We start from the raw sequence: 27,530 nt of genomic DNA, 5'->3' as shown, positions 1-27,530 counted from the left end.
GGTTTTATTTCTAAAGCTAACTCACTATCCCATTTTGGATTACCATTTTTTTCCTTACCCCAAACTAGAAAAAGCCGTCCATTGTTAAAATTTGTAGATGTTAGTAGTAGATTCTTTGGCTGAGACTGCTGTCTTTTGTGGAACCTAAGGAGCTTCTGTTTACAGTCAAGGCCCTAGGAAGAATTTTCCTGTGAACCAAATGCTATTCTGCAGTGACACATCGTTATTAGGTAGTTCAGCTGCTAAATCATTTCCCTTGTACTGTTGCATATCTGTAGCCCGCTAGACCTGCATAGAGATTCTGTGTTGTCTTGGCCATCTACATGTGTCAAGCATTACAATTGGCATATTCAAGCAAGAGTAGCCATTGGATGCATGCTTTGGAAGAGAGTAGTTTCTACTTTCCTGAGTCATGCAAAAACCTCACTCATAATATATTACCTTGCTCTTAATAACTACCGTCCAGTCTCCAACCTCCCCTTCATGGGGAAGGTTGTTGAGAAGGTGGTGGCCTTCCAGCTTCAGCATACCTTGGAGGAAGCTAACTACCTTGACCCCTTCCAGTCTGGCTTCAGGCCCGGTTACAGCACAGAAACCGCTTTGGGCGCATTGACCGATGATCTCTGGAGACCCAGAGATGGAGGCCATGCGTCCATCCTGGTTCTCCTTGACCTCTCAGCGGCTTTCGATACCATTGACCATGGTATCCTTCTGCGATGACTGCGGGAGGTGGGGGTGGGCGGCACTGTTCTCCAGTGGTTCTCCTCCTACCTCTCGGACAGGTCACAGTCGGTGTTGGTAGGGGGGCAGAGATTGTCCCCGAGGCCCCTAACTTATGGGGTGCCGCAGGGTTCGGTCTTATCCCCCCTACTATTTAACATATACATGAAACCGCTGGGCAAGATCATTCGGAGGCACGGGATAAAATACCACCAATACGCGGACGATACACAGTTGTATCTGTCCGCCCCGTGCCAACTCAATGAAGCGGTGGACGTGATGAACCAGGGCCTTGAGGCTGTTAAAGACTGGATGAGAGCTAACAAACTGGTACTCAACCCGGACAAGACCGAGTGGCTGTTGTGTTTTCCTCCCAACAATTTGGCCGACGTTCCATCACTCAGGCTGGGGGGTCAAAATTTATACCCCTCAGACAGGGTCCGCAACTTGAGAGTCCTCCTGGACCCACAGCTGAGTTTCGACCATCACTTGTCAGCTGTGACCAGGGGGGCATTTGCCCAGGTTCGCCTGGTGCGCCAGTTGCGGCCCTACCTGAACCGGGAGGCCCTCACAACAGTCATTTGAGCCCTTGTGATCTCTAGGCTGGAATACTGCAATGTGCTCTACATGGGGCTGCCCTTGAAGAGCATCCGGCGACTTCAGCTAGTCCAGAACGCGGCCGCACGAGTGATTGTGGGCGCACCACGGTTCGCCCACATAACACCGATCCTCTGTGAGCTGCGCTGGCTACCTGTTGATCTCCGGGTGCACTTCAAGGTCCTACTTACCACTCACAAAGCGCTCCATGGTAGTGGATCTGGCTATTTGAGAGACCGCCTTCTGCCAATTACCTCCCTCCGTCCCATCAGATCGCATAGAGTAGGCCTCCTGCGAATTCCATCCGCCAGTCAGTGCCGACTGGCGACTACGCGGAGGAGAGCCTTCTCAGTTGCAGCTCCGACGCTATGGAACAATCTCCCCGTGGAGATTCGTACCCTCACCACCGTCCAGGCCTTCCGTACAGCTCTCAAGATCTGGCTATCCCGTCAGGCCTGGGGATAAGACTTTACTCTCGCCCCTCCCGAATGTTGAATGAATGTTGTGTTTTTACCGCTAATTATTTTTACTCACATTTTCTTTTTGTGTTTTGTCCTGCACTCACCTCCCCTATTATTGTAAGCCGCCCTGAGTCCCCTCAGGGAAAAGGGCGGCCTATAAATGTTTAATAAAACTGGAAAAAAAAACTGAAAACCTTGCTATAAAGACAGACCACAAAGAAAGATATGGTATTGCATTTAATCATGGTTTTTTGAATGCTTTTCTGAATTTACACAACCTACCATCCTTTCTTCTTATATAAGCACAACAGTTCTCATTGTACTAAGTTTGTTTTCATTTGGTTTCTGATCACCAAATGTAAGCATGCTTTGCCAATTTATTGAAATGAATTATTCCCTTCCTTTAAAATCTAATTATACTTCTGCACAGCCTAAAGCCCAATCTTTTAGGATGAAGGTTACCGATAAATGCCCAAAAGAAGGAAAATATTAGAAAAGTTTGCCCGATACATTTTTTTTTCTTGTTATAGGTTGGAATGTCCCTTTGAAACAGCGGTGCAATTAGCAGCTTACATGTTACAGGGTAAGTTGACTGGAGAACTTTATGTGGGTGTGCTGCTTAAGACCAAGGATTTCTTCAAGCCAAACAGTTTTCCTTTGCCAGTAGCAAACCACATGTACATACTTGGTCACTTTTGTACATGAAGGATCTATTTCATGTTCAGTCCAGCCGCAGGATTATAAAGATGATAGGGCAACGTCAAATAATGTTAACCACCAAGATCTCAGCTTTGGATAACTTTTTTGCAACCCATCATGATTAAGAAGTATGAATGGAATTCTGAGGCTTGCAGAGCTGTGATCTTTATCTGAGGTGGGGGATTAAACAGGAATAGTAAGAGCCCACTTTTTCAGCAAAATAACTATTTTTGTTATTTGAATTTTGTTCTGAAAAACTCATTGAATCGCAAAATGCAACTTTGATTGCTCTAACTACAAACCTGGCTGACAGTTGGAGTCCTGCACTGAGTATGGCAAGGCCATGTTCTCCAAGCCCTCTTTTTAAAAGCTGCCAGATTTTTAAATATTTTTTATTGTTTCTCATAAATATAAAAACTGTTTTCTTGATTCAGCTTTAATTAGCTTCTTGAATTTTTAAGAAATGTGTACAACTCTTATGTGTAATTTTGTCATATGGTGTCCTTAAATTATTTTATTTCCACATAATATTTACTTAATTTTTATACATAAAATTCATCTAAACTTCTTCCTGTTTTAAGTCCTTAATTTTTTTTTATGCAGAAATAATTTGTACAAAAGTCAATGGAATGTTTATAGGATAGCAGTTTTGGAGGCTTTGGTGCTAGTGAAGTGCTTTTTGGCTTTAAATAGTTCTCAGTGTAGATAACTGATTTATAATTGCATGTTCAGTTTTGTCTAGGAATATAGAGTATTCAGGGATTGCTTATGTGTGTAATTTATTTTATGTATAAAATCAAAACTATAAAGGGCAAATATTTTGTTTCCTGGTATCTGCACAAAATCTTATAAATTTGTTGTTATTTGGTAAGCTGCTTTTAAATGCAAAAATGGATTTTTTTTCTTGCACAATTCATTATATATAATATAAAAATGTACTACATTCCTTTTTAAATTACCTCAGTGCTGTTCTTTCCATTACTTGCTATTAGTTTGAATATAACTACCTCACTACATGTTCTTTTATTATTTGTTCTTTAGGCAAACTGCTGAGCTCTTTTTGATTAGATTTAGATTTATGTGTAACAAAGCCATATTTAACTGTATAGCATCTATAAACTAATTAAGGTGAGAGGAGAATGAGCCCACATGCAAGAAGAGAGGAGCAATAAAAATTATGTTTACATAGCCAAAATCATCCTCAATATTGCAGGAAAGTTATGAAGAAACTGCCAGAGCTTCTGAATCACTGCTAATGTGCAAGTATGGTCTTAGGATGCCAAGTTACACCAGAAAACATTGGGGAAAAAATTAATTACATAGATGTATATTCTGTTTCATACATACCAATGTAAAACTTTTCATTTTTGAAAACATCTATTAGAATTTAAATAAAATTGCCTTAATTTGGGGGGGGGGAGATGTATCCAATATTCCAAACTAATTCTGTAAATTAGGTTTATAGACGTGTATCCCTTATTATAAGATAACTTTATACAAATAAGAATAGTAAGGCATAAAAACCTGGTGATACTCCTTTTAGACTGTCCTTAGGAGAAAGAGATATGTCTAATTAAACAGATTTTCTTCTCTTTTCAGCAGATTTAGAGCATGTGCATGGGAGAGTACAGGAGAAATAAAAATATGGAGCTTCCCCATTGGGCAAGCTAAATTCCATTTGCATGACATTGGAAGAGACCAGTGTAGGAGATAAATGTGTTAATCAACACTATAACATTATGTTTTCTCATTTCATGATAGCCAAAACACAGCACTTTAACAGTTGTAAGCCTCTATAGAGTGAAAGATCCCACTAACTGAGCATTTTGGATATTAACTTCCAACCAATCTGAGAGAGGGGGACTATTTTTATTGAGTGAGTGACTGAGATACCCTGCTTTTTTGCAGCTGAACTTGGGGATTATGATCCTATTGAGCACATCCCGGACATAGTGTCAGAATTCAGATTTGTGCCAAGCCAGACTGAAGAGATGGAACTGGCCATTTTTGAGAAGTGGAAAGAATACAGGTAACTAAGTCCTGAACTGGAAATATCCACAAATTGCCCTTCCTGTACGGCCCTGGAACATTATTAACATTTGAATTAGAACTTAGCTTGTACTTGAACTAGTACTTAGTTTGTCTTCCTAGGCACTTTTGAAGTTATGTGTGGTCAGTTTTCTCTGTAAGGATTTTATAGTTTTGCTGTAATTTCAGGGGTCAGTCACCAGCTCAGGCAGAAACTAACTATTTGAACAAAGCAAAGTGGCTCGAAATGTATGGAGTAGACATGCATATAGTAAAGGTAAGATTGTGGTAACAATCGCTTGAGAAATTGTTATATTGTTAATATTGAAATACTAATATTGAAAAAACACAATTCATGTCTAAGAAAATGGGTTTTTTTTTGTTCCGTCTGTTTGCTATGTCAGATTATCTGTCTCACAAACCTCTGAATCTTAAGAGACTCTCTAGAATAGATTTGGTGAGATGTTGCACAAAGGAAAAAAACATGTAACCACCAGTTAAGGCTCTTTCCAATGTATCCCAATAGAATGTACTGGTGGTGGTAACAGTACATTTAATGCAATCATCTGTGACTAAAAGCTGTTTATTTGTTTCTGACTCTGAAAGCACATGTAATGTATGCATTAATATAAACCAGCACTTAATGTTGTAAGGTTTTCATGGAAAATATGTTGAGATCCATAAGGGTATTCTTTTAAGAAATAATATCTAACTGGTAACTTTAAAGGATAAATCACAAAGCTAGCTAGAATCTCTCCATGTAAATAACATGGCACCATGGTGGTTAGAATGTGGTATTTCAGGCTAATTCTGCCGATTGCCACGAATTTGATTCTGACTGGCTCAAACTTTATTCAGCCCTCCATTCTTCCGAGGTCGGTAAAATTAGGACCCAGATTGTTGGGGGCAATATGCTGACTCTGTAAAGCACTTAGAAGGGGCTGTAAAGGACTGTGAAACGGTATATAAGTGCTTTTGCTATTTATATTATTTTCTGCCCACCCCATGTTTTTAAAAAATCCATTCTTTCCAGCATAGTTATGGAATGTTTTCAGTGGTAATACTATTGTAATAAATAACCATGAGGCAATTTAAAATACAAAGATAAAATGTTATGAAAAATATAGATCATCCCTAAATGTTCTGTTGGAAAGTAGGGAATTTAGTGGAAGAGATTATTCACTCACTAGGTCATCTGTTAATTTAGACACAGTATATGTGACTCATTTGCTGCAAAATCACAACAGTGAATAAAAGAATAATTATATTAAGATAATCTGTTAAAATCATACCTGAAAGAATATTTAACCTATTTATTATTATTATTATTATTATTCAATTGTATCACAGCGGCCAGTTGTTTCGCGGATTTGGCATTGGTTACTAGTCGGGCCCCACCCAGGGGCCTAGGACGTCGTAACGTATTTTCGTAATATGCGTGCAGATCCAAGCAGTGCGGCTTTTTGCATTTGAGTGATGGTGATTTTGTCAATTTTTAACTGTTTTAAATGTAATTCCAGTGCTTTTGGAATAGCACCCAGTGTGCCAATTACCACTGGAATTATCACTGCTGGTTTGTGCCATAGTCATTGAATTTCGATTTTTAAGTCCTGGTATCTTGCGATTTTTTCATGTTCCTTCTCGGCGACCCTGCTATCACCTGGTATTGTGATGTCTATGATTGTGACCTTATTTTTCTCAACCAGTGTGATGTCTGGTGTATTATGCGCCAGTATTTTGTCGGTTTGTATATGGAAATCCCACAAGATCTTGACCATCTGATTTTCGGTGACTTTTTCAGGCTGATGTTCCCACCAGTTTGTTGCTGTTTTAATATTATAATTTTTGCACAAATTCCAATGGATCATTTGTGCTACTGAATTGTGCCGCAATTTATAATCAGTCTGCGCGATTTTTTTACAGCAGCTGAGTATGTGATCAACAGTTTCATCAGCTTCTTTGCAAAGTCTGCATTTGGCATCATCAGAGGATTTTTCGATTTTGGCCTTAATGGCATTTGTGTGGATAGCTTGTTCTTGCACAGCCAGGATTAGTGACTCTGTTTCTTTCTTTAATGTACCTGTTGTTAACCATAACCAAGTTTGTTCACTGTCCACTTTATCTTTTATTTTTTCCAGAAATTGGCCATGCAGTGCTTTGTTCTGCCAACTCTCCATTCTTGATTTTATCACATCTTTTCTGTATTCTTGTTTCGTCTGTTGGGCCTTCAGTAGATTTTTGTTCTTTACTTCGATTAATAGATGTTCTTGACTTTCTTTTAAATAATCAGCCAGTGCCTGTTTTTCTTCTTCAACTGTTTGCTTCACTTGTAATAATCCTCTGCCACCTGATTTTCGGGGCAGATATAGTCTATCAGTATCACCACGTGGATGTAAACTGTAGTGCATTGTCATTAGTTTCCTCATTTTTCGGTGCAAAAGGTCCAAATCAGCTTGTGTCCAGTTAACTATACCAGCTGTGTATCTTATAACTGGTATTGCCCAGGTATTTATGGCCTTGATTGTATTTCCACCATTCAATTTAGATTTCAAAATTTTCCTAACTCTGTTGGTGTACTCTTGCCTGACAATAGTTTTTACTTCTCCATGCTTGATGTTATCCAGCTGCAGAATGCCTAAGTATTTGTAGGCTTCATTTTCTTTGCATTTAATTAATTGGGCATTGGGCATTTCAATTCCCTCACATGCAGTGATTTTGCCCCTTTTTATGGATACAGTGGCGCATTTTTCCATGCCAAACTGCATTGAAATATCGGTGCTGAATACTCGGACTGTGTTTGTCAATGATTGGATTTCTATTTCTGACTTTCCATAGAGTTTCAAATCATCCATATATAGTAAATGCGAAATTTTTTCAGCTTCTTTGGCTGTTTGGTAGCCTAATTTCATTTTTTTTAAGATTACTAATAGTGGGATCATTGCGATGATGAAGAGAAGAGGTGAAAGTGAATCACCCTGGAAAATTCCTTGCTTGATATTAACATTATTGTTGTTGTTGTTGTTGTTGTTGTTGTTGTTGTTGTTGTTATTATTATTATTATTATTATTATTATTATTATTATTATTAGGCAAGAGATGGCAATGATTATAGCCTTGGATTAACACCAACAGGCGTCCTTGTATTTGAAGGAGATACCAAGATTGGATTGTTCTTTTGGTAAGCTGGATAACCTATATTTATGGCAGGACTGTCAAGGAAAACTTGAGCAGTCCTAAAGTCACATTGCCAGGATTATGAAACCTTTGGGGAAATCTTGAAAAGTGATTTCAAAATAAGTCTCTTATGGGGGGCAGTCAATGGGAGACAACACAGTCCTTCCTAAAAAACTACACATTGCCTAAATATCTGAACAGTAAATAGGCCTATCAACCACAGAATGCTCTGATCTGTCAATCAACAGAAATAAGAGTTATTAACAATAGAGGGAAGGAGGTTATGAGAGACAGTTAGTAGTAGAAACTACAGGAGAACAGGGGCATTCCTTCACCCTTGAAGTGCATAATATCAATATCTAAGGTGAAATTGTTTTGATGGAATTCGCTTACATTAATTTAGAGTTTATATAGTCTAACTCCGAGTAAGGATTTTAGTAAAGTTTATAACAACTAAAACACTTTAAATTAGCATCCTGTGTGACATAGTCAGGGTGACTCTTACAAAGGAATATATCAAATAGCATATTTGACTTTTTGAGAAATAAATATTGACGTATGTGTTTAAATAAAGTTAATTCATTTGACATTAGCTGCGTCTCATTTGGATTGTGCAGAACTGATGTACTGTATTTTTCGGAGTAAAAGACACACTCCCCCCCCCCAAAAAGAGGGTGAAAATTTGGGTGCATCTTATACACCAAATGTAGTCCCGTTCACCCACCGACCCCCACCCTTTGGCTTCTGCTTCAGCACAGCTTGATTAGCACAAGCAGCTGATTGTCGGTTGGATTGGCCTCCCAACGATCAGCTTTTTCAGGCTGCAGCGATTGCCACCTCCGCACACCCCGTTTTTGGCCTTCGTTGCCCTATTTTCCATCCATTCTGATCCCCGCCACCCGCAACAGGTGGAAAATGGGGCGCTCAGAGGCCAAAAACAGGGTGTGTGGAGGCTGAAAACGGGATACGGAGGCCGAAAATGGGGCGTGTGGAGAGGGCACTAGGCTATGGCAATCCCTGCAGCTTGAAACAGCTGATTGTCAGGAACCAACAATCAACTGCTTGTGCTAATCAGCCTGTGCTGAAATTGAAACTGAAATACACTTTTGCTGCAGAGAGGCAAATTGCTGGGAGGCAGATTTTTTTTTCCCTTGTGATAATCAGGCTAAATTGAAACTGAAACAGGCTGTTTGTTGCAAGGAGGCAAATTGCTGGGAGGCAGAGGCAGATTTTTTTTCTTGTTTTCCTCCCCAAAAGGTAGGTGTGTCTTATACTTCGGAGCATCTTATACTCCTAAAAATATGGTAAATGTTGGGAGAAAAACTAGGGCACATTAGAATAGATATTCCTTGGAATACCTTTATTATACTTTACTATCATTTATTATCATGGTAAACGAATATATAGGGTAATTGCAGCATTATTTGCATAAATTGGTTGAAAACTGTTCAGTGAATAAAATGAATAAATACATCTAATAGTTAACTTTTAATCAAAGTTAACATTGATATTTAGATTTAAAGCATCTTTTAATTGTAATTTTAAGATTTTTTAAAACTCGCTATGCAAGATAATGTTCTTTCTAAATACTTCTTCCAACTTATTTTTTTACTCTGAATAAATTGTAGTATACATACATACACTATTTTTCCTTTTGCAGGCCAAAAATTACTAGATTGGACTTCAAAAAGAATAAATTAACACTAGTGGTGGTTGAAGATGATGAACAGGTAAAAAAAAAACCTTCCTTCATACTTCTATGGAAAGTAATGTCTCAGAAATTAAACTTATTTTTATTGTATCTCATTAAGGTGATGCCAGAGATATGTACCTTATGGTCACTAAGTCAATGGAGTCAACACTACAGATCATCTCTCTTCTGAATGGAGAGTCAAAAGTTCTCTTGTTTTTCTATATCTAAGGCTGATCTATAGGAATCTTTTTAAAATATTGCCTCATTCTGAGAATTTGGAGATTTATATAAGAAAGAAATTTTTGGTGTTGTCCCCTTGTTCTTGGATATTTTCCAAAGGAAGCATGTGTGTCATGCACACATCTCTATTTATTTTAAACCTTTCTGATTTTAAAAGTAATTTATGATTTATTTTGTTTCCTCTAGCATGGTATTTAATTGTTTTGCCTGTTGATGTTTTAATTTCATATTTGCTTTATTTTTATATTAGGTCAGCATGTTAATCTGTTTCTAATGTGCAAGTCTATTGTATTTTATTGTTTAAGTGATCCTGCACAGTGCTTAGAAAGCTTATTTCATCAAGGACTTAATAATGTGTCTGTATTGATACATTATATTAAGCCATAAGCACTGGCAAAAAGCTTTTATAGTGTGGTGGTTAAGCTGTTGGACCCGGATTGGGGATATGCAGAAAAAACTCCTCACTCAAGTAGTTTTTGCTGTATTACATTTGACCAGTCAGTCGGTCTCAACCCAGCCCATCTCATAGAATTAGAAATAGTCTTAATACCACTTTATAAGGCCTTGGTAAGGCCACACTTGGAATACTGCATTCAGTTTTGATCGCCACGATGTAGAAAAGATGTGGAGACTCTAGAAAGAGTGCAGAGAAGAGCAACAAAGTTGATTAAGGGACTGGAGACTAAAACATATGAAGAACAGTTGCAGGAACTGGGTATGTCTAGTTTAATAGAAAGAAGGACTAGGGGAGATATGTTAGCAGTGTTCCAATATCTCAGGGGCTGCCACAAAGAAGAGGGAGTCAAACTATTCTCCAAGGCGCCTGAGGGTAGAACAAGAAGCAATGGGTGGAAACTAATCAAGGAGAGAAGCACCTTAGAACTGAGGAGAAACTTCCTGACAGTGAGAACAATTAATTAGTGCAACAACTTGCTTCCAGAAGTTGTAAATACTACCACACTGGAAATTTTTAAGAAGAGATTGGATAATCATTTGTCTGAAATGGTATAGGACTGTGATGACGAACCAATGGCACACATACCAGAGGTGGCATGCAGAGCCTTCTCTGGGCATGCGTGCCATCACCAGCTGCTCTTCTGGTTTTCGGCACGTGCAGGCCAGCTGGACTTAACACACGCAGGAGCGCCAGAGACCCGAAGACCAGCTGGTCAGCATGTGCATGCACTCTGGCCAACTGGTCTTTCGGTTTCCGGCACTTTGGTGTGCGTTCCAGTTTGGGCACTCAGTGCCAAAAAGTTTGCCATCATTGGTATAGAGTTTCCTGCCTAAGCAGGGGGTTGGACTAGAAAACCTTCAAAGTCCCTTCCAACTCTGTTATTCTATTCTATTCTAATTGTTAGTGGAATCCTATGGATGCTACTATGAGCTTTCAAGAGCAGGATATTAAAAACAAACGTACTGATGCAGGCAGAGCCGAGGTGGCGCAGTGGTTAGGGTGCAGTACTGCAGCCACTTCAGCTGACTCCTAGTTCTGCAGCTCAGCGGTTCAAATCTCACCGGCTCAGGGTTGACTCAGCCTTCCATCCTTCCAAGGTGGGTAAAATGAGGACCCAGATTGTGGGGGCAATATGCCGACTCTGTAAACCGCTTAGGGAGGGCTGAAAGCCCTATGAAGCGGTATATAAGTCTAACTGCTATACTCTGATTTTTCTTTAGAAGAGCCCAGAAATGATTCTTTTTCCTTTTTCTTATCTTATTAAAATTTTGTTCTGCATCATGGGCAGAACTAGAATCCTATTGCTAAGCTTAACTAGGGACAGCTCATGAACAGATGATGATGATAGATTTGGAAGTATTTAAAATTGCTTTTGCATTACTCCTTTATAAAATATTTATAACTGTATATACACCACTCTCTATAAGCTCTCTATAATAAAAGTATGATGGATCACTATATTTCAACTGTATAATATATACCTACCTATCATATCTATATATTATATTGTTATCTATATTATGACATGCACACCGGTTGTTGCAGATGTGTACGAAACAATGTTCTGATATAGTGATGAAAGTCAATAATTGCTCATGGGTAACAAAGCTATTAAACACTGATACTCCAGTGTTTAAATCAGCATGTTTTAATCAGGTTGTTTAAACCTCTCGGTAAAATACAAAAGCACTATTAGATTCTGTGGTAGCATGGCATTTTTAAAATGATAAGGGTGGTTATTCGTTTTAAGCAACGATGTAACAGTTGCAATTAGTTTTGGGTCTTGCTGCACAACAAAAAAAGAATCCATTATCTTGTCAGTTTATTTGTGTCAAAACAGCAAAATGAAACCCTTGCACTGTCAGTCTTATAAAATATCAAAGGCAATGTTGTTCCTAAATTAGTAAATATTCACTTCAATCTTTTGTAATGTTGGTAAACATCATGTTTAATTGCTCTGGACATGTGTTTGGAACAAACCGTCTTTTATTTCAGCGGTGAAGCCAATGTTTATGTGCCTTCTGTTCCACAACATTTCTCTGGTGTTTATCTTTCTTTAAGGGTAAAGAGCAGGAACATACTTTTGTCTTTAGGCTGGAGCATCCAAAGGCCTGCAAACATTTGTGGAAGTGTGCTGTTGAGCATCATGCTTTCTTCCGCCTCCGTGGACCTGTTCAAAAAGGCTCCAGTCGATCCAGCTTCATTCGGCTGGGTTCCCGATTCAGATACAGGTTAACCATCTCTCCCTTTTGCTTGTTTCTCAAATAATAGAAAGCAAATAAGTGTGCTTAGTTGCCTTTCTGGAATTGAACTCTGAACGTGGGAGGCCCAACCAATTTCAACTTCTTTAAATGAACGTATCACTTAAAAATGTGGACTACAGAAATGGATTAACAGCAAAAACAATGAACTTGGGAGGCAGTGGTTTTGCTTTTTCTATATGTTTTCATGCAAAACCTGTATAAACATTTCCAAGGGGTTACGTATAGCCTTTATTGTCATTGTACATGATGTATACAATGAAATTGGTTGTTTTTTGTCAGGGCAACCTGATCTACCCAATTATGGGATGGAGCATACTGCTTCTGCAAAACATAAATTTAATATTTCCAAGGGATGCTAAGGTGTTTTCCTGTCTTTACTGAGATTTAATTTGTTAAATTATGTTTAAACTAGTTAGGATTATTTAACCAATACCTTGAAACTCTGTGATTCAGAGGTGGATTGCTCCCGGTTCGGCCCAGATCCCCTTTCCCCTATTTAGTTTGTTAGCCGCCCTGAGTCCCCTCGGGGAATAGGGCGGCATACAAGTTCAATAAAACTAAACTAAACTAGTAGCAGTGGCAGAAGGCTCTGCCCACCTGGTCGGACTCTTCTGCACATGCACAGAAGCGTCACGCGAGCGGGCGAGCAAACAGGTAGTAAAAAATTTAGAAACCCACCACTGCTGTGATTCTATGCAAAGCCAAGCATATGCAATTGTTTTAAATTTTGCTACAAAACTTACATTGTTTTTTATTTCACTGTCATGGTGGCAACTTTTTTTCAAGCTGGCATATAGACTTAAAAAAATTGTTTCTACTTTAATGAATAGGATGGGGGTTGTATGCTTGGTGCGAAGTCCAAAATACTTCTAGATAATTTTTAAAGCCATATTATTTAATAAACTTATGGAACCTTGTAATTATTCATGGCTGGCTTAAATATACATGTAAAATAATTATGTATTGTCTGTTGGAACAACTTAGCTATATAAATCTTTTATCTTCCTGTTCCTTGTATCCTTCATGTAGTGGGAAAACAGAATACCAGACTACAAAGACTAATAAAGCCAGAAGATCAGCATCTTTTGAGAGAAGACCTAGTAAACGATACTCAAGGAGGACACTACAAATGAGAGGTAACCAGACTTTTATTTTTAAGCCACATCTTTCTTTGTTTTCCAGGGCGCTGCTCAGGAGAGTCCAAGCAAGGGTTAAATACAGCCAAACTGCCCAGAACTGAATTGAAACTTTAAGCCATGCCTCTGGTGCTGATAATCTTCAGATGTTTTCAATTCAGCTAGCCCAGCGAACGCACTTAAAGTTTCTCTTCCATTAATTTGCTAGCTTGCACTCTCTTGAGCAGTTATTGTGAGTATTATTCAGTTTAGGAGGTGAACAGGCTGAGTGAGTGCATTTAGAATTGTTTAACTTGTTCCTAGCTCACTCTTCTTTCCTCTGGCGTCCTGTTTATCTCCCAGGCGCCACTCGGAACGCAGGCGGCTGCTGGGGCAAGCACGAGGGTCGGACTTCCAACGCCAGCGCTGTTGTGACCCTCATTGGAGAGGGGGAAGCCCCACTGAGGCTCCTGTGGTTGGCATCCGTGCCTTGAGTGGCCGGCGTGCAGGTGCGGAGCCTCAGAGCTCCAGATTGCTTGGCGGCAACTTTTAAAGTGATTAAATTCTTTGCGGCCGCCATTTTGGAGCTATTTCTAGTTTTGGTTTCTACTTTATACTCGTGCCGCAGCTGCCTGCAGCCTGATTCACAGCAGGAGCCATGAGGAGCCACTCTTTGTCCGGCCTGGCTGGCAATTTGGTGTGTGTCCCTTTCACCTGAGCGGCAAGGATTGGGGCCGCTGGTCACAAGCCTCATTCCTGCAGTGCTGGGAGCCGTTAACGCTTGCGCTTTATTCCACCTGCTGGAGATTGGTGCTGCGATCCCCCACGTCTCTTCAGAGCGTCTGTTGGTTTGCAGGGCTTTTGCAAGGTGGTGAGTGGAGGTAGCCCCTGATTATCATTTGGCCCACAGTTTCCTTATGGCTGAGCAGGCTCCCGAGGATTCCACCCAGGCAGGGGGTTCCTCCAGGGTTTTCTCCAGGCGGGCTGGCGTGGCTGCCAGGGGCTCCAAACCATACTCCAGGCCAGCCCCTAAGCAGGGATCAGGGCCAGACAAGGATGCAGTGCGTCGCCAAAAGGCCCTTGAAAAGCAATTCTCCAAGGCCCAGCACCAAACTCAATCCTCCCAGTCGTTGTCTCCTGAGGAGCCTGCCATGGAGGTTCCTCCGGCCCAGCCTAGGCCTGTTTCAGACAGCGAGGATGAGGGCCAGGAGTTTTCCCCCACGGCTTCCATGTCTAGGGCAGTATCTCCAGGGGCCTCAATGGTAGATCAGGCTGATTTTTTTGCTTGCCCTTCAGATCTTGAGGAAAGCCCTGCCCCGGGTCCCTGGCCCCTCAACTTCCGCCTTCAAGGCCCAAGCCCAGGGCTCGGCCCATGGAGGACCTTGGGCCTGACCTTTCAGTGGAAATGCAGGAAGTTAACAACAGGGCCGTTTCCCAGGACATCGAAGCAGGCATGTTGCACAAGGGCAAACGCACCCGCAACACTAAGGACCTAGAGCCCCACCCTGTTCCTGTGGTTGATTCTCCTCCACGTCCCTTGCATTCTTCCCATTCCTCTTCAGGTTCCGAGGCCTCGGACTGGGAGGAGGGGGGTGACATCCTGCCTGTTAAGGAGGCTGAATTCTCTGGGGAGGAAGGTGCAGCAGTTCAAAGGCCCTCTTCTTCGGGTCTCTTTAACATTGCAAATTTCAAAACCATTTTGGACAAGGCCAAGCTGGCCACCCGTATGTGGTCCACTCCACCTGTTCAAGCTCCTGCTGAACTGGATGACTTGTCTGGGGATTTGTTTGAGGAACCGGTCTCGGTTCAGGAGATCATTCCTATTCCCAAGATGTTTCTTAATTTGGTTCAGAAACAATGGGCCCAGCCTGCTACCATGGCTACCCCCTCTAGTAATGATAAGAAGCTGTATACTGTGGATGCCAGCCTGGAGGATTTACTGAGTCCCCCCAGGGAAAAGGGCGGCATACAAATAAACTTCTACAACTTCTACTTAAGTTGCCACCTATCGATCCTCCGGTTGCAGCCCTCACCTCAACGTCTGTGCTTCCACTTGATCTGTTGGAGGGCCTTAAAGCTGAGGATAAGAAATCTGAGAATGCTTGTCATAAGATGCACCAGGCGACCGCATGGGCAATTAAGACGTCTGCCTCGGCTTCCTTTCTTTCCAGGGCAGCTCTCCTCTGGTTGAGGAAGTTAATGGCGAGGGTTCCAGTTAAGGATACCAAGTTGAGTTAGGAGATTAATAAAATCATGGCGGCTACTGAGTACACTGCTGATGCCACCCTCAGTGCGGCTAAGTTCGCTTCTCGGATCCTGGCTTCGAATGTTACCACCAGGCGTCTTGTGGCTGAGGCATTGGAACGTTGACATGTGCTCCAAGTGGAAGTTGGTTTCTGCCCCTTTCAAAGGGGTCAAGCTTTTCGGGGAGGTCTTGGACCCAGTCCTAGTGGAAAATAAGGACAAAAAGGTGATGCCGTCGGTTTCTAAGAAATCTGATAAGAAGGGCTTTTATTCCTACAGGAGGCAGTCCTTTTGGAACTTGGAACCTTCTTCCAGTTCTACTCAGTTGCATCGCCCGTTCCACCAGCAGGCGGACAGGTACCAGGACCGTCAGTGCTTTCGGGATAGGGGTCGCCAGCCGTATTACTCCAGACACCCCTTTAGGGGGGGATCTGGCTCCCGTCCCTTCAGAAAGTATAAGTGACTGTCGGGAATCAGCTCCTATAGGAGGGCGGCTCCAATTGTTTCACGCCCAGTGGGAGCAGGTCACGTCGGACCAGTGGGTGTTACAAACTATCCAGCTGGGTCTCACCCTAAGAGCCAAGGTGGCGCAGTGGTTAAATGCAGCACTGCAGGCTACTGCTAGATCAGCAGTTCAGCGGTTCAAATCTCACCGGCTCAGGGTTGACTCAGCCTTCCATCCTTCCGAGGTGGGTAAAATGAGGACCCAGATTGTTGGGGGCAATATGCTGACTCTCTGTAAACCGCTTAGAGAGGCCTGAAAGGCCTATGAAGCGGTATATAAGTCTACTGCTATTGCTACCCTAGAATTTCTCTCGCTTCCTCCCCGTCATTTCATCAGGTGTCCTGTTCCCTCGTGCCCAGTCAAAAGATCCCTCATGGAACAGGAAATAAGACATCTCAGGGAAATCAGGGCTGTAGAGCCGGTTCCTCTGGGTCAGAAGGGGACAGGGTTCTATTCCATCCTGTTTCTGGTTCCCAAAAACTCCAGAGGGTGGAGGGGGATCCTAGATTTAAAGAGGCTAAATTATCATGTCACCTATCGGAGGTTCAAGATGCAGTCCCTCCAATCCTGGGCTGCATCAGGCCGGGAGACATTTTGACCTCCATAGACGTAAAAGAGGCCTACCTCCACATACCCATCCACAAAGCCCACTGCAGATACCTGAGGTTCACCTACGCCGGTCAACACTACCAGTACTGGGCCATGCCGTTCGGCCTGTCATCAGCCCCAAGGACGTTCACCAAGGTCCTGGCAGCAGTGGCGGCGTTTATCAGGTCATGACCAGTAAGGCTGCACTGCTATTTAGACGATGTGCTCATCCAGTCGTCATCCCCCCAGCAGGCGGTCAAGGATCTGCGTACACTATGCAGGTTCTCCAGGGTCACGGCTTCTCCATCAACTTGGAAAAGAGCCATCTTCACCCAATGACTAGGCATCTGGGGGCCATCATAGACACCATTGCCTGCCATGTCTTCCTGTTGCCAGAGAGGGCGGAGAGCCTCAGGGAGATGGCCATGCAGGTTCGGCGGTCTCCTCGTGCCAAGATAGTTCTGCTATCACAGCTCCTGGGCAAGATGATATCGTGCCTGTCCATCGTTCTGTGGAAACGTCTTCACTCTCGTTCCCTCCAGTGGCTCCTGCTGCCCTATCAAAGGGCCAATGAGAGCAGCTCACGGCGTCTCGTCCCGGTCTCCGCGAAGGTGTCCCACTCCCTCAGTTGGTGGTTGTCTCTGGCCCTGAAGAAGGGGTCTCCATTCAAGGAGCCGACCCGGCTCACCATCACGACGGATGCCATCTGTACAGCCGGGGGGCTCACTTCCACAACCAGATAGCTCAGGGCAGGTGGTCCTCGGCCGAGGCGTCACACAGCATCAACTGGTTGGAGCTGAGGGCAGTCCGGTTGGCCCTGCTTCAATTTCAGACGGGCATTCAGGATCGTCACATGAGGGTGCTGATGGACAATGTCGCGACAAAGGCACACATCAACCGCCAGGGGGGCACGTGGTCCAGGTCCCTGATGTCGGAAGCCGACGACCTAGGTCGGTGGGCAGAGCTCCATCTGTTGTCCATACAGGCAGAGCACATCTCCGGCACGGTGAACACCCAGGCGGACTGGCTGAGCAGGGCGACTGTCGATCACTCGGAGTGGTGCCTGCCCCTGCAGCTGTTCCACCGCATAGTTCAGAGATTCAGTTGCCCCCAGGTGGATCTGTTCGCAACAGCGGCCAACTCTCATCTTCCCAGGCTCTTCACCAGGTTCCATGACCCAAGGGCTGAGGGGGTAAACGCTCTTCACTGCCCTTGGCCAAAGGGACTGCTCTTCGCCTTTCCCCCATTGCCTCTTCTTCCCAGAGTCATCAGGAAGATCCTGGCGGAGGCAGCGGAGGTCCTTCTGGTGGCCCCCTTCTGGCCCAGGAGAACCTGGTTTGCCGATCTGGTGAGTCTATCCGTCCGAGATCCGTGGTGGATTCCTCCACACGAGATTTCTCTCTGCCAGGGGGCCCTTCTTCATCCAGATCCCCAGTGGCTACAACTAGCCGTTTGGCACTTGAGAGGAATCTCTTAAGCAAGGACAACCTTTCTACCAAGGTGATCAGCACCATTCAGGCATCACGTCGTCCTTCCACGACTCGAATTTATGACGCCACCTGGAGGGCCTTTGTTGCCTGGTATTCTTCCAGGGGTGCTTCAGCTTCTTCAGCTTCAATTCCTGTCATCCTGGATTTCCTGCAAGACGGCCTTGACAAGGGTTTGGCGCCTAACACTCTTCGTCATCAGGTGGTGGCGCTCTCCACCATCCTGGCCCCTGAGGGTCACCTTTCTCTCAGCCGTCACCCCACCATTTGCAGTTTTCTCAGGGGGGCGACTAACTTGAGTCCCCCGATGGTTCACAGATACCCGTCTTGGGATCTTAATGTGGTTTTGCGGGCTCTGGTCGAACCACCATTCGAGCCTCTCCATTCGGCCAGCTTGAAACATCTGACCTTTAAAACCGTTTTTCTCATTGCCATCACCTCGGCTAGACGTATCTCTGAGCTGGCTGCCTTGTCTGTCCGTGAGGACTTGTGTTTGATTCACCAGGACAGCATGGTCCTTCGGCTGGATCCGTCCTTGATGCCTAAAATTAATTCCTGGTTCCACCGGGCCCAGGAGGTTATCCTTCCTGACTTCTGTCCGCATCCGAGGCATCCTCGCGAGGAGCGCTGGCACAAGCTGGATGTTCGTAGGACGTTACGCAGATACATCAAGTGTACAGCTAGTTTTCGACGTTCTGAGTCACTATTTGTATCCTTCCAGCCGTCGTCTCAGGGCAGGAAGGTTTCCTCATCTACGATTGGTGGATGGCTTAGGGCCTGCATCGCTCTCGCCCATGTTCTGCAGTCTCGACCGGTACCCAGTCGCATCAAGGCGCATTCGACCAGGAGTGCTGCCACCACCGTGGCCTGGGCAATGCGGGCTCCCATTGAGGAGATTTGCAGAGTGGCCACGTGGACTTCCTTATCTCCGTTTGTGCGGAATTACAAGTTGGACAAGTTTGCTTCAGCGGAAGAGGCCTTTGGGAGGCGTGTGCTGCAGGGTATACATTCCAGCGGAGAGACCCTGTCTGCTTCTGCTTCCCGCCCTAGTGACATTTAGCTTGGGTATGTCCCTTGCTTGGACTCTCCTGAGCAGGGCCCTGGAAAAGGACCATTGACTTCCCTGAAGGGTCGTTTTCAGGGCGCTGCGAGGGAGAGTCCACCCCACCGTGGGGTCTGGCTCCGCTGTTAATCACGTTTATTTCCTTGGATGTTCCTGTTGGACTTGTTCCGGTTATGTTTATGATTGATCCAATGTTGGACTTCTCAAGCGCACAACAGTTCCATGTCTTCATTGAAAAATCTGAAGATAATCAGTACCAGAGGCATGGCTTAAAGTTTCAATTCAGTTCTGGGCAGTTTGGCTGCATTTAACCCTTGCTTGGACTCTCCCTCACCGCACCCTGAAAACGACTCTTCAGGTAAGTCAATGGTCCTTCATGTTACCTCAGTAGAAATTATTACATTTTCATTCAACTTCTGATCTCTATGCCAGTTTTGAAACAATTTGCTGGTTCATTTACATGGAAGAAGCAAGACATATCCTTCTTTGGATCACTGAACTGCTATCATAATTTTTGGAGCATATCAGTGACAATACTGTTAAACAGATATATTTTCCTCAGCATTTATTTCAAATTGTATCTCCTTAGTTATTGGTAATATCTGGGTAAAATAATAGATTACAGATAGGTAGTCATCCACGTATGACCAAAATTGGGTCCAGAATCTTAGTTGTTGAGTGACATGATCATTAAACAAGAGGCCATGTGACTGCTTCACTCAACAACTGCAATCCCGTTTCTCCCAATTAGGGTTGTTACGTGACTATGCAAGTTACAAGCAGATGGAATGCTGGACTTGAGAAGTCCTGTGCAGCAAAGGATTTCACCTTATGTCCTGGAGGAACAGGCCTCAAATCTGGCTAAAATGTTAGTAAATAGCAACATTTTGAGCTAAGAGTATTGCATTTTTGTAGTATCTTATTGATATAGTTTTATCTTGATAATACTATAAGCCATCTAGGGTTACCTTGTGATAAGATGGATGGAAAGAAAGAAACAAACAAAGAAAGAAACAAAGAGGGAGGGAGGGAATTTGGGCCTCCCAGGCATGGTGGGGTAGGGAGAAGGCCATCTGAGCCACCCACCATACCAGTTTTACAATGATCAAAAGAGCTTTAGAACAGTAAACCACTTGTTCCAAGGCCATTGTGACAGTGAAACAGTTGTTAAGTGACCAATCATAAATTGACAACTACCTGTAGTTCTATCCAGCAAACTATATATTGTCAGTTTTCTCCAGCATTCACTTTTTTAATATATTTGAAGTATCACTCATAATATTTTGCAAGAGTTTAATTCTTTTTTTAAAAAAATGTTCTATTTGATAAATTGTACAAACTCAACATTTTTGTTTTGTATTTTATTATAGGTAATCCTCATGCATCTGAAGGAATTAGGTAAAATATTCAATCATGCATGTTAGACTTCTTCTGTAGTTAACCTTACCCCATGAATTTATCTGTTTGGAATTCTTCATATGTAATTATGAGTGGAAAATTATTTTTTTTCTTAACCTCTGGGTTTTTTTAATATTCCTAATGCTGATAGACTTTTTGAAATCTGCCATCTCAAAAGGTCTTAGAAAACTTTGTAAGAATTTTAATGGAAAAAGCAAACTAAGCATTTTAAATTCATGGGATTTTGAATGCTCATGTATTAAAAACGAACATGTTGGAATTTACAGAGGGAACAAAATGGAAGTAGAACTGCTTGTATTATGTCTTGCATTTTGTTTTCTCACAAAATGCTCCTTAAATTAAATCCAATTGAAGTATTTGCACCATCTCCTTGAAAATTTCTAAATTTAACCGCCATCTTCTTGAATATGAGATCAGATAAGTCTTAAGACAACAGATCAGTCTTTGGGAAATTAAACTGTTGGGTTTTTTTCTTTCTTTCAGCCATTCAGGCAATGTTTTCACTCAAAACAATGGACCACAGCAAGTAAGTTTGTCTGAGAATTTAACTTAACTTATTAGGCCCAAAAATTAAGCAATACCATGTTTCCCTGAAAATAAGACAGGGTCTTATTTTCTTTTGACCTACAAAATGTGGCTTGTGCCTTATTATCAGGGGAAGGCTTATTGCTTTGGGGTTGCTGGGTGGCTGCTCTCTTGTGAGCGGGCTCCCAAAGGGCCTGGCACAGCCTCAGGGGCAAACGGCTGTGTTGCGCTGTCTCAGCAGCGCAGCGCAGCAGTCATTAGGTGATCATGCTCATGAGCCCCCCTGATAAACCTCTTTCCAGCCAGGCACAGTGCCATTCACTGACCTAGCGGTATTCTGAAGGCGCTAAGCCACGTGAGTGCCTGTTCCCCGCCCCCTGGCTCCCCGGCTTGGCGCCTTAGGAAAACCTCTAGGTCAGTGAATGGCGCTGTGCCTGGCTGGAAAGGTGTTTACCAGGGGGCTCATGAGCATGGTCACCTAATGACTGCTGCGCTGCGCTGCTGAGACAGCGCAACACAGCCATTTGCCCCTGAGGGTGTGCTCATGAGCCCCTCTGGTAAACCCCTTTCCAGCCAGGCACAGCGCCATTCACTGACCTAGAGGTATTCTGAAGGCGCTAAGCCACGTGAGTGCCTGTTCCCCAAACCCTGGCTCCCGCGGCTTGGCACCTTAGGAATACCTCTAGGTCAGTAAATGGTGCTGTGCCTGGCTGGAAAGGGGGTTTGCCGGGAGGTTGCTTATGAGCGTGGTCATCTGTTCGCCATTCGCCCCTCAGGCTGTGCCAGGGAGCCCACTCACAAGAGAGCAGCCGTCCGGCGACCCCCCTCTCCAGTTGGGCACAGCGCCAGTCACCAACCTAGCAATACCCTGAAGGCGTCAAGCACTTCGAGCATCTTTGCCCCCCCCCCCAGTTCCCACAGTTTGGTGCCTTCAGGATACTGCTAGGTCAGTGACTGGCGCTCTGCCTGGCCGGAGGGGGGGGGGTTGTCCAAGGGGTTTATTTTGGGGGGAGGGCTTATATTTTTGCCCACCTGAAAAATATGACATGGCCTTATTTTCAGGACCTGTCATATTTTCGAGGACACACTGTAGTTTTTTGAATGCTATAGCTACTAGGTGTGGAGATATTTGGTAACATGCCATTAAAAGTTTAATTTAAAACAAACATTTGTAGACTGAAATAGCATTCTCCCCCCAAAAAAATTATCTTGGCCCAGAAAGAGAGCTTTTTCTCTAAATGATAAAGGGAAAACTACTGCTAAGAGTCATGGTGGCGTAGTTGTTAGAATGCAGTATTGCAGGCTAACTCTGCATTCTACTGCCAGGAGTTCAGTTCTGACTGGCTCAAGGTTGACTCAGCATTCCATCCTTCTGAGGTTGGTAAAATGAGGACCCAGATTGTTTGGGGCAGTATGCTGACTCTGTAAACTGCTTAGAGAGGACTTTAAAGCGATATATAAGACTAAAGTGTTATTGCTACTGCTACTATCTTTAAATGCTACTAAAATAGGGCAAATGTGTCCCTCGAGTATTGAATGATCTGAGATAGAATATTCATTCTTGGAAATTTAACTTCATCCCTTTAGTCTGAAAAGCAGGGTGAAACTTCAGTTTAATAAAGCCCATTTACTAGATTGTGTAGCCATACGGAGATCACATTCCCAAATTAAGACACATCTATGGCATTAAAAAATAAAACAACACTGTAGCAGAAGGTTTTAACAGGAAAACCCCTGTTAAATTCATTTTATTCACAGAGAATGTTCTTTTTGCTATTATTATGAAAGTGAGGCACATTATACTCTTTGCAACAATGTGTGCATTTGCAGAATTTCAGAAGGGATGGACCTCCCTCACCCTGAATGGTCCATTAAATCAAGGGGTTTTTTTGTAAAGTCTGCTAACTAAAACATTTTTATCTTTTGTTTTTCCAGAACCGGAGTGCATTGCCCTCTGCAGCAGCAGTTCCTTCTGGTCCAGTTTTAGTTGAAATAGAAAATCTTACCCGGAATACTGGAATAAGCCAACAGGATAATAAATGGTATGTTACTCTGATCTCTCATCTTGTTCTCTATTGGGAAAGAACGATTATTGCTGGTCACTTCAGATATCTTTTGCATGATTGATTTTAGACACTGCTTATACTGTGTCATCAAAAAATAAAAATTGAGATTTGAGTTTGGCAGCAGACCAGCACTCCTCACAAATGTTCTTGCTGCAGAGAAGATTGAAAAAAATAAAGCATTTGCACAGTGTCATCTGGGGAATATTCGCAGCAGTGAGTGATCAAGTAATATTTGTAGAAAGTCACATTTTTCATCCTCTCTTGTTTTCATTGTAAAATACTATAAAACTAGCTAACTGATTAGTAGCATAGCTTCCTCAGTAATGAAGAAGAATTTGCATACAGTAACAACTTCAAATAAGTGCCTGAGTTGGTCTTAAATTACTATTTCTTGGTGGTTCAATCCTTAGCTAGCCTTTCTGTTCAAGAAAACGAACTTCCTTTTGACTTCTAAAGCATATTAGGTCATTGCAGTACCTTGACTTAAAGTTATCTTAAGAGGTTCCATTTTATTTATGATTACAACTTGACTTAGTCTTGTTTTAAACCACTTGCAGGTATATTGAAAATACAAATTTAAATAACGTGTGATACCAAATACTAATTCATAGAAAATTGTCAAATGCAACTCCAGCAATTCTAATCTGTTGAATTCAACATGGTCAGGACCTTAATTTTATATCTGAAGCTGTTTTTTTTTGCAGCTACAATCCAAAGCTTAATCAATAAGATGCTTTCTCTTCTCTTTTTGCCCTTGATTTATCCAGTGTCTGAAATAGGAGGTTTTTCTCTAAGATCTTGATCAATCAGTTTCTTCCTTCCCATGGTGGTGGTGTAAGGTGGTGGTATTTATTTATTTTTATTCTCATTTGTCACACTGGTATGATGGCCTGTCTTGTATACGCTCCATATAATTGCTGTGCTCATGGTTATTGATCCTTGCCTGTCTTTTTAAGACTCCAGCTCCAAACAGTTCTAGCCGTGCTTTTACAATTTTGTGCAGTCTCGGGCTCATATCATTTCTGAGAAAAGTAAGAGTGTGGTTTAAAAACCTGGGTACTTGGATTTGTGTTACAAATTGGGACTGTCAGTAAAGTTTGTTTTGCTTCCGTCTCTCTTTCTCACGCCCACATACATGTATTTGTGTGTGTATATATGCACATCTATGTACACACAGAAATACATGCATGCACATATGTACATCCCCTATACATTCTCTATATGTCTACAATATGAATATACTTTCACTTATTAAGTGTTTTTTCCTTAAACGTCTTCACAAGTCAAGATCAGGTGTGACTTCTCACTCTGAACAGCTGGAAAAGGATATACAGGTAGTCCTCGAATTACAACCACAGTTGAGCCCAGAATTTATGTTGCTAAGTGAAATATTTGTTAACTGGGTTTACCCCATTTTACAACTTTTCTTGCCGCAATTGTTAAGTGAATCATTGCATTTGTTAAGTTAGTAATGTAGTAGTTAAGTGAATCTGGCTTTCCCATTGGGTTTGCTTGTCAGAAGTTTGCAAAAGCTGACTATATGACCCCAGGACACTGCAACCGTCATAAGTATAAACCACTTGTCAAGCATCTCAATTGTGATCATGTGACCATGGGGTGATGCAAAGGTCATGAGTCACTTTTTTCAGCGTCATCGTAACTTTGAACAGTCACTAATTGAACTGTTGTAAGTTGAGGACTACCTCTATGTGGCATGCATATTGCTTGCTCATTATTACTTGCCTCCCTGTAGAAAACCTAGATTTTGAAAATGAGCTTTGCAAGTTGCAATGGGAGTCTCAGAACAGTGCTCGTTTTCTGGCACGCCCTGTTTATGCTATCCATTTGCAATGATCTCTTCTAGGCTTTATGATTAGAAGAACAGCCTACGGTATAACAGGTCTATACACAGCACATAAAGCATTGCCTGTGTTTTCCCAACCCTGTTGAGCCTGGGCACTTGAGTTTTCTTCTAAAGCAGGGGTGTCAAACTCAAGGCCTGGTGGCCAGATCTAGCCAGTGGGGTGCTTAGATCTGGCCTGCGAGGCCACCCTGGAAACAGTGAAGGACTGGCCTGCGGTGCCTCTGCAAGTGAAAACGGAGCTTGAGAGGGCTGCATGTGGCCCTCCATTTTCACTGGCAGAGGGTTGCAGGAGGCCATCGCAGCTGAAAATGGAGCTCGTGGGGGCTACAGGCGGCACTCCCGAGTTTCATTTTCGCTGGCAGGGTGTTGCAGGAGGCAGTTGTAGCCGAAAATAGAGCTTGGGAGTGCCACCTGCGCCCCCTGACGCAAGTGACGTTGAGCTGGCCATGCTTACCCTGGCCACGCCCATCCCGGCCACCCAAGGTCAAACATAACCCTGATATGGCCCTCAATGAAATTAAGTTTTGACACCCCTATTCTAAAGTATAGATGGGTTCTATGCTCAAAAGGTATTGCTGCTGCAGGAGGCCAGTGTATAAAGTACAAAGCAATCCTTCATTACCTTGATAGAACCGCACCTCTTCCCTCCACCCTGCTCAAAATGGTGTGCTGAATGGGCTGGTGTTTTTATTTCTCCCGACAATGAATAGCTGATTTTGTCACCAAAGCCATTCTTTTTATCAACAGAGAGAACAGATTAACTCATCGTAGGCCTACATTTTAATAAATCCATATGGTAGATGTGATCCTTCTAACAGTCTGGGTTGTTGTGTTCAGTGGAGGAAGGGAAAGCAGTAAAGATAATGTTTGGAGCTGTACAGTCGGTCGGGTGTGCTAAGTTGCAAAGTTTGGAATGAGGTTAAGCAGAATGTGTTGATGGAATGGATGCCTGCTTGGTGGAGAATGACCTGAATGCCTAGGTGCTGTTTACAAGGGCTTTCTTACATCAGCCTCTTTCCTGCCTCTTTTAATTGGGCCGTTACCATGATTTGGCTTTGGGTTTCCTCCTTTAGGATCAGTCTTCTTTAGAGAACATTTTCCAAACACAGTGCTACAAAGACTATAATACTTTAAACCATTTTAATTGGATAAATCCTAATTTATTAAAGGAATGGTTCTTTGTATTGCTAGAATCTTGAAATTATGCTCCATACCTCCAGCATTTGGACTAAAATGCTGCAGACCTGTTAAAAATATGTATTACATTACCAATTCAGATAGTTCCCTTGAAAAGTTTTCCTGTTCTTAGCAAAGTACATAAGCTATAACATTGACTTACATTTCATGCTACCAACTTTTTGAGGTTAGTTTGTTTTCCCAAGAAACAGCTGAAACCTATCCAAGTCTTTGTCTTTCAAATTTCACACTTAAAAGTGGTATATAAATGTGCTGTTTTGATGATAAAAGAAACCATTGGAGCTATATAGGACAGACAAGATAGATTAGCAAAAGAGTTATCTGTAATTCTGCCCATGCCATTTATTCTGAAAGAGATCCAGAATGATATTTATCTGGAGTCTAAGGAAAATTGATATATAGACTATTTTGAATATCTCTCAACTGTTTTTATTTATCTTTAAGAAAACCTTGAATAGGTATCAGCAATTGTATCATTTCAAAACACACTTGATGTTTTATTAACAACCTTGATCATCAACTTCTCATAAAATAAATATTCACTTGGTGACATATGAATTAATACTATAAAGAACCAGATCCTTAACATAAATAAAACAGGAGTGAAATTGAATAAAATTTTCTAAAGAAGACTACTGCTAGATGCCTGTGCATTTGCCTTAACATTATGCATGCTTTTTAATCTACATTATTTGTATGGGCGTATTCTAGTTTTGTATACCACCCGTTTGCACACTGTGGTATAACTTAAGATTTTCTGAATTTAACCTTACTGATACTTGGCTTTAATTAAATCCTTCATTTTTATGAAAAACAGCATCAGTAGCATGCCAGCATATTTAGCATACTTACATTTGAACCTCTTCCTTCCACCATAGAAAAATTATTTGAAATATTTCCCCAATCCATAACAGACCTAAGATTGTAGGTACAATATAATTATGACTAAATCTAATATAAACCCAAATTGAGGAATTACAAATGTTGTCTGATTTACCCAAAATAATTAGACATAAACTTAGTCTACAAATCTTTTTTATAAAAGACTAATTTTATACATTATAATGAAACAAAACAAACCATTCATGGCTTAGCAGACTGTATGAGGCTTACATATTTTTAAAA

The 27,530-nt window shown here is 42.4% G+C and overlaps 1 protein-coding gene across 3 annotated transcripts in view; it reads left to right on the top strand.

Moving 5' to 3' along the window:
* EPB41L5 (erythrocyte membrane protein band 4.1 like 5) overlaps positions 1-27,530 on the top strand; it is an 89,842-nt gene that overhangs the window by 23,094 nt on the left and 39,218 nt on the right. For all 3 annotated transcript variants that reach the window (XM_032216387.1, XM_032216394.1, XM_032216380.1), the window contains exons 7-16: positions 2,309-2,361; positions 4,386-4,506; positions 4,695-4,782; positions 7,594-7,682; positions 9,339-9,408; positions 12,130-12,299; positions 13,362-13,468; positions 20,705-20,732; positions 21,237-21,279; positions 23,214-23,320. In XM_032216387.1, the coding sequence (XP_032072278.1) occupies positions 2,309-2,361; positions 4,386-4,506; positions 4,695-4,782; positions 7,594-7,682; positions 9,339-9,408; positions 12,130-12,299; positions 13,362-13,468; positions 20,705-20,732; positions 21,237-21,279; positions 23,214-23,320 (876 nt within the window). The remainder of the gene's footprint in view (positions 1-2,308; positions 2,362-4,385; positions 4,507-4,694; positions 4,783-7,593; positions 7,683-9,338; positions 9,409-12,129; positions 12,300-13,361; positions 13,469-20,704; positions 20,733-21,236; positions 21,280-23,213; positions 23,321-27,530) is intronic.

The sequence above is a fragment of the Thamnophis elegans genome, chromosome 1, assembly GCF_009769535.1.
Source record: "Thamnophis elegans isolate rThaEle1 chromosome 1, rThaEle1.pri, whole genome shotgun sequence".
NCBI lineage: Eukaryota > Metazoa > Chordata > Lepidosauria > Squamata > Colubridae > Thamnophis > Thamnophis elegans.
Note: the sequence above shows the minus strand (reverse complement) of the source record. Positions and strands in the feature narration are given on the sequence as shown.